At 42.0% G+C, this 8,197-nt stretch overlaps 1 protein-coding gene across 1 annotated transcript; it reads left to right on the forward strand.

The window, feature by feature from the left end:
* Positions 1 to 1,593: 1,593 nt before the first annotated feature.
* On the forward strand, positions 1,594 to 7,873 carry and2 (actinodin2; the record flags this gene model as incomplete). The annotated part of the gene is made up of 5 exons (XM_079237476.1): positions 1,594 to 1,629; positions 1,860 to 1,983; positions 5,748 to 5,911; positions 6,371 to 7,255; positions 7,487 to 7,873. The coding sequence occupies 5 exons, from the start codon at positions 1,594 to 1,596 to the stop codon at positions 7,871 to 7,873; spliced, it is 1,596 nt and encodes a 531-aa protein (XP_079093602.1).
* Positions 7,874 to 8,197: the final 324 nt, after the last annotated feature.

The raw sequence follows: 8,197 nt of genomic DNA on the forward strand, positions 1-8,197 counted from the left end.
TTAAAGTATTAACACTCAGTGTGAGCACTTTCTGGTTTAGTCATATGGGACATGTAACTTGAACCACAACTTAAATGCAAACATAAAAGCATCTGACAAGGATCACCATTTTAACAAGGGTCTGTGTTTTTAATGAGTTTTTCTTTCACATGTAGCATGAGACACTTTATGGGTTCTTAGCCCACATTTTTGTAAAGTTCGATGCAAAGACAGAGACAGACATCTAAGGGCTGTTCTGCTTTAAGATGAAGAAGACAACCATTTGTCTCTTCCAGCAACAGCCCCAGTTATTTTGAAATGTATAGCATGACGTCGGGGACAAACTATAAGAAGAGACAGTGGAAAATGATGCTGAAGGCAGAATCATTTGATTTATGTTTTAATTTAATAGCGTCAATAGGAATCACTTACAGTAGAATTGTATAGAAAATAAGTGTAACAATATACACTTTTTATTGTTTTTATTGTTCAATATAATTCAGTTTAAAATCAACTTGAACATGACGCTTGTGGTGTCGCTGAATTCATATCACTGATACTTCTGTCGAGGCTGTGGGGGTGCGTCGCAGAACAAGGTTGGGAACACTACAATGATGCTGTATATTTACTTGTATTTATTGTTTAGGTATAAGGGAAGAAATACCTTCAAATGTTGCCTGTTGGGTTGGTTACAGTGCTTTTCAGCTATTTTCCACATCCTTTACAGGCCACGTGGCACAATCCAAGCATCAGGAGCCTGTACCAAACTAACAGTGGTGCTGGCATGCTGCTTCTAATGGCTCTGCACATGTACAGCAGCAGCAGCAGCTTCATTAGTGGCCTCCCGTTCCTAAGGAATCCAGCTTCCTTCGTGTTGATAGATAAAAAAACATGCTTGTGCAAGAAAACTGTTCAGGGAATGCATAAAAGACTACTTGTTTTCTCACTCATACTTGTATATTTTTTGAAAAAGTGAAACTATAATTTTCAATTAATGTCTTTGGTCTGCACAATGAGAATCACACGACACTTGTAGAGCGTTTCCCCTACAACAGCAGCGAACTCCTTATAGCTCCTTTACAAAACAAATGAGTAACTATTCAAAGAGGGAGAACATTTGGAAACATTATCAAAAAAGCTGGTGCACCTTCTGCTTGGATGTAGCATTGCCCCACTGCATTTAAATGAGTCACGCACCTGTGATCCTGGACACATGTTTGTTAATACTGATGCAACAGAGTAGATATTTCAGAATAAAAAATAAATAATCTTTTCAGTCAATTTCTTCAGGGAGACTGTTCTTGTAATGATGAAGCACTGGAATAAAAACAGAGAGTTTAATAGACTACCAGAGGTTATTGTTATTTACTGCTTGTTATTTACCGCTTGTTTCTGTGTTATGTATCTGACATCAGGACTACCTTCTTGCTCTACTGTTTCCACTGAAATATTTATCAGCACCACCTCGATAGCCTCAGGCACTTCTTTATAAATCTGCTCTCTTGTAACTGAGACCTCAAGCTGTGAGGGTTAACCAGTTTCTAGTTTTAAAGTTTGCGCCCACGGAGCCCACGGACATTTCAAATCTCAAAATTGACTAGTGTCTTGGATATAATGTCCCCTTGCATGTTGACCCTAAATTCCAAACCTGTGAGGAAAGAAACATGGCGCTAAATGGCACCTTGTTAATCTTTCTCCACTGAACGCAGTTGTGCTGCTCAACTCTCCTAATTACAGGACCCCTATTGGTTGGACGGATGGCAGCACGGAAGCCAATCCTGGAGCGCCTGCCAGCATGCCGGAGACGTATGACATGCCTTTTTGTTTTTAATGATCAAGGGGGCTCCTTTAAAATGTTTCGCTGCTTGTGTGTCCCATAGGTAAAGGTTTTTCGACAGTCCAGGCAACCACAGTGCAGCAAGCCCCCCCCTCAAGAAGCTCGATCCAGAGAGCCACTGGATCCAGAGGTGATCACAGGAGGCCAGAACTTCAGCACCTTTGCAGGTAAGGACTCATGTGAATGCTCCATGTTGCTACAGTTTATATATGTGTAGTTCATAGAGCCAAAACAACTGCCTGCAACTCCTACGGCCTTGTCTTTGGATGAAAAGTGGCAAAGTCTTCAGATCTATGAGTGTGAAACAGAAGAAGAAAATCTCTCTTTTTGAGCACAGTGGCTGTGATTCATCAGGCAGAAGAACATTTCAAGCTTTTGGCTGCTTGATTGTTCAGTTCAGTCATTTTATTTGATATTCTGACATTCATAACTGAAGTCTATTTTCTCTCAGTAATCCCTGAAAAAAAGCTCTATTACAGCCTGTCCCCAATCCTCTCTATTGTCTTGGCATCAGTCATTTACATAAAAGCCCTCTCTTGGTTCCGAGTGGAATTGTCTTTCATTTCTATACCAAACAGTTTGCTGAAAAAACAACCAGACAAACACGTCTCGTTGTATTGTAATTCTACAGTATAATGCTAGAAGTTCATGCTTTATTCAGCACCCTCAAACACAATTATGTGTTTGAGGGTTATAACATTATCAGTAAATATTGTTTCTGTCTTTTTACCTCAGAAGCACATGAAACAGAAAATGGCCCGTGTTGGACGACCATCGCTTTTCCTGATCCACACAGGATTCCTGTTAGCTATTGTTTTACTACCAGGTGAGACTTGATCTACTACTTTTAACTTATTCAAAATGTATCTATGACTTTATCGGATCTTCGAGACAAAGATTTAATTGGCAGACGGTTGGAAATTTAACATTTATGACATGAGGGATGTCGTCCCTTCACTGAAGACACTGAGATCTTTTGGGGTATTTAATGACCTGAAGTAATTCACATTCTACAATGATACTTTAGTTCTGAAATTTTACAATAAGCTTCTTTAAAAATAAAATGTATTAGGAAGAAAATAAAAGAACAATGAATGTTTTTACATTTTAAGTTTCTCCACAATAATAATGTTTGATGCAGTGATGCTTTAAACACCATTTAGACCAGTTGTTCCCCACCCCTCTGGTTTCAGTGTCCACACTTTTTATTTCACGCATCCAAAGCATATTATTACCTTCTCAGATTGTTGAATTTGAAGGATTTTCAGAGGTCTGAGGAGGTTAAAGTACCTTTTGTGTAAAATAAATCTTTTTTCTTTTTTAAAGCCTTTGTTGAATATATTTCTGGCAGCGGTGGAATGAAACCAAGTACAATACTGTGGTACTTGCACTCCACTTGAGTGTGACCATATTACGTGACCTGCTAGTCAAAGGAGTAGAAGAGGGAAATAATGTGTTTTCACTGCACTACATTCACCTGATAGATTAGATAGAGATTTTAAAATGAAAAAAGTATATGAGTTTCTAAAATATGACACACGGTACTTATTAACTACCCAACAGAATACAGTATAATGTAGTTAAAGTAAGCTCCACTTTGATTAAAATGCTACTTTCACATTAATGCATCAGAGACACTATATAATAATAGATATACATACAATAATGAAATCTACAACAATATAACAATCACATGGGTTATTTCTCTGCACAACAAATAGTTTTACTTTTGATGCTTTAAGTAAATTCTGCTGATGATGTAGTTTAACTTAAGAGTGATTTTGAATGCAATACTTTTACTTGTATTTTTACACCAGTATATTCCTACGTTTAATAAGTATAGGATTGGAGTACTTCTTCCTCATTCTGGACTCATGACCGGAGTCTTTCTTGAATCCTGTCTTTGTCCCATTGGCACATGAATCGGCGGCACAGATTTATAGAGACACCATTATCCTCATCTCTTTAATACTAAAATACCATGCTGATGCTAACATGCTGATGTGAAGGCAGCCTGCAAATCTTTCTAGGGTCATAAAAATAAATGTATACCTGCACCCTTGGGAGATTTTCCACATTAATAACTTTGAAGGACTGCCATAATCAGCTGACTTGGCTTGTTTTCTCATACTCGTAAACTTCTGAAGGAAACCCCTGGTGGAGCAGAAGACACTCCACGTGTGGAGATGTATGCAGACATGCCCCCTCCCTACCACCTTCCACTTCTACAGTGTATTGGTAATTGTTTTTTTGTGAGGGCCCACTCTTTGTAGTTTTACAGGTTAACTTTAAGGAGGCCCCCAGTAGCGGCACATGCTCCACCGGTCTGGCTCAAAGCCTAACAGAGTGTGCTTGTGGGGGTCTGCATGAGGAAGGGGTGTTTAATCTGCAAGATGCTGCCTGTGCTGGGGCGCCAGAGCCACAGCACCTGCCGTGTTTCACCGAGGGGCTTATTAGCGGGTCAGCATTTTCCCTGTTGTCGAGGGAAAGCTCAACATCTGGTCCCAGTCAGCCAACGTCCCTGCTGCTGCTAATGTGGCTGCTGCTCGTGTTTTACAGAGTTTCTGGGGGCCGTTCCAGTGCAGCAGCACAGGGAGGAGGAAGGTAAGGACCTGTGACGTGGCATGTGGGACACGTATGCTGTTTCGAGTGGCCTTAAAAACTTAAATCATCGGCAGTTTTAAAGAATCATTCAACTAATCTTCCTTTCTTCCATTCAGCCAGAACGCGCAACATACATTTCATGCGCAGTGGTCACAAGTATAACACACCCTTTCAATCTGGTGAAATCCAAACTAGAGCTCAATTGAAAATAAATTAGTATTTTTTGGGGGGAAATGGCTAAGCCTCTTAATTAAATGTATTTGCCTTATATGATAGTTAAAAAAATGTGGGTTAAACATTGTAAAAAAATAAAATAAGAAGTTATCTTTGGCATCAAGGAGTCTGTATTGGACATTTGGATGGATTTACTTTATCCTGACATTTAATAGACAAACGATTAGTTAGCCTAATCTAATCGAATATATTAAACAGTTGAATCGATGATGAAATCAATCGCTAGATACCACCCTAACCCAATCCAACAGCTCTGCCAGAAGTATTGTGAATGTTTGTGTTGGTGCCGACAGAGTTTTCACAAAGGCTTCAATTTGTGAAGTTGTCGTATTGAACAGTTTCATATGAATTCCAAGTTGTTCCTGTGGAGATAAAATAACAGAGGCACCAAACAATATCATGTAGTCCATTTATTTTAATCAAATATCTAGAAGCATCTTGTACATCTTAGCCACAAACAAAACTCTTCCAGTTCTGAATTTAAAAGACAAGCTACGACACAACAACCTTTTTAACGTATTTAAACACAAACAAGCTCAGCTCATAAATCTTTTACATCTTAAAGGAATAGTTAGGAAATTATGCGTGTTTGCTTCCTTTCAGAGTTTGATGGAAAGATCAATACCACTGACAAACATGGGAGAGGTATCGATCTTCTCATCTAACTCCCGGAAATAAAGCAAATATGCAACAACTTTATGAACTTCTTCAATATTCACTTATCATAAGATTTTGCTACTTATGTCTGTGTTTTAAAACCGATTTGATTTTCACAGTTGGCTTTTTGGTTTGTTGTATTGTCACAATGCATTGTATTATCACAATACAAACATATAAATAATTTAACATGACTTATTATGAACAAAAAATCTCCAATTCATATAATACAATCCAGATAAATAAAAGTATATTATTCATACATAACTATAAGACTCTCTTGTCTTTGCCTGTAAATAGGAAAAACACATTCATAAAAATACACATATTCTATACTCCACAAATAAAAACACATCTATTGAATCTGTACACTACACATCAGTTGTAAATTCAGACTCCAGCACACTTAAGTTAGTTCCCTCCCCTCTTCCCTCAGTGTCCGCAGTGTCACATGATGACACCCTCGAGGTCATGGAGAACCTGAAGACGCTGGTTCGCAACAGGAGGAACTCCCATGTCGTAGCTGTGCCTCAGTTCAAACGCCTGCCGGACTTCTGGGGATGGTACAAGTACTTCATGCAAAGCCACAACCAGGAGGGAGTGAGTGGAGTTTGTTATTAATTATTCAGTTTCTCCCAGTGAGGATTATAAAACAGTGCTTGTTTTTCCTCACAACCAGTCTGCAGTTTAAAGAGAGTTTTTCACCCATTTATGAATGCCATAAAAATACAGATTTTAAAAGCTTCTGATGATGACAATATGAAAGTACAAATATGCCATGCAAACGTACTCTGCAATGCAAGTCATGTTCCAACATGTCTTCTGAGTCCCAGTGAGAGCTATGTGGTTGAAAAGTCAGGCTGTACGGACGAGTAACAAGTCTGTGAGCTGAAAAAGAGAATTCCTCCTCAGAGAATTTGTGTGAATGTCGCTTTGTCTTGAGCTCCGCGTAGTCTTTTAGTTTGATTTTTTTGTTCTGTTGTACTTTCTGTGGGGTGTAAATCATATGAAATCAAAGCAGATTGATTCATTTTGTCCCCCTTTTAACCAATATTTCAGGTTGAGGATCTGGACCGTCTGTACATGGCCTACCTGCAGAACAAGCACAGGTCAGAGGAGGGCCCAACTTTCAACCACTACCTCAAGCACCTCAGTGAAATATACAAGTCGTGTGCCGATTCTGAGGATCCAGAGTGCATCTCCGAGTCCACCAGCAAGCCAAAGGCTGCATTGGCGATGCCCGCCCCCATCAAGTCTGCTGCCGTCAGGATGTGCAACCCTTACCTCGACCCCTACTGCCTCTTCCCCGCCGCCCCATATGCTGCTGTCTCAGCGCCTGAGCCAGCTCCAGCCAAGGTGCCAGCCCCCATCCTCACCCCCATGCTGCCCATGCCTATGAAGAGCTCCACCGGCTTCTACTACTACGCCCCCGTCCTGGAGCCTTTCCTGAGCGCAGGTCAGAGGTCTGAGCTGCTGAGGATCTGCAACTCTGAAGATGTGGAGTGTCTGCAGTATCATCTGAGAGCAGCTTATGGCTACCGCCCAGCCACTGGCCCAGCCCCATCCTACGCCGCCCTCAAATGCGACCCCAAGGACCCCTACTGCATGCCTGCCCTGGTCAAAAAAGCCCCCACCGGCTTCTACCACCGTCTCTACCCCAGCTGTGACCCAGAGGTCGATCCCCTGTGTGTGACCAACGTCGCTGCTCCTGCCTCCCTTGCTGCAGGGGAAGCCCCTAAAGAGCAACACTGCAACCCACTCTTTGACGGTGGCTGCAACCCCCTGACCGCCACCAAGCTGTCTGGCCTCACAAAGCCCGTGCTGGAGTACGCGCCCGCACCTCCTGCTGCTCCTCCGGCCTGCGACCCTCGCTACGACCCATTCTGCATACTGTCAGCCGCCGCTGCCCTGCGCAAGCCTGCTCCGCAGATCCCCGAGCACCAGGTCTGAATTTGAAGTCCTGCTACTAGGAATCAATAGCTAGATGTTTTGACTGATCTAGTGTAGGCTTTATCTTGCTTGTTGAATTGTTCTTTTAATCTTCTATTCCTTTTCATTCGGTTTATTAAATGATGTAGTGAAATTAAAAGGGTGTCGCATAATGCTTTTACTTGCTATCTATGATCTACTTTGCATCTGTTTTGAACCAAAAACATCAATCAATCAATCAACCAGGTCCGCTACCAGCTGGGTATCCGTGGCCAGACCAAGGAGGGCTACGACTGCTATGTGCACTATGACAAAGACTGCACCCCGGTGAAGTCTGGCTCTGAGGCCAAGGCCGACATCAAGGCTCCAGCCAAGCCCTTCTGCCATCCGTTCGACCCCAACTGCGGCAAGTTTTCTGGACCTACCGCCGTTGAGGCCCCGAAGCCAGCCAAGGATGGCATAATCCTGCCCGACCCCGACTGCGACCCTGAGATCGACTACAACTGCCGCCTGCGCCGCGGCGAGCCCGCCTCTGTCGCCGATGAGCCCGCCGCTGCTGACGAGCCCGCCAAGGAGGCCGCTGTCCCACGCTTTGATGACTTCCTCAGGGGCGTCATGAGCCAGCACAAGTAGATTTCAGAAGTAACAACAGATTCAACATCAAGCTGGCAGAAATGGAGCTCACCCTGTAGTCACTCATCTTTATGGACTTCATGGACCGCAACTTGTCACGATGTCATCAATATATCACTTAGTTTTACAAAACTATACAATCCATCAGCTTTTAAATAGTGAAAAGTGTCTTAATTTTGGTCTGCTTTTATAAAAGGGGAACAATTCAAGATGGCCAAGCAACATAGAACTTGTGAAACTTGTGTATTAAATACTTTATGTATGTATGTTTGTAGAAAAAGGTCGTACGTATGTATAGATGTGTGATAGATTAGGGGTAATTTG

The sequence above is a fragment of the Taurulus bubalis genome (assembly GCF_910589615.1).
Source record: "Taurulus bubalis genome assembly, chromosome: 1".
Taxonomy (NCBI): domain Eukaryota; kingdom Metazoa; phylum Chordata; class Actinopteri; order Perciformes; family Cottidae; genus Taurulus; species Taurulus bubalis.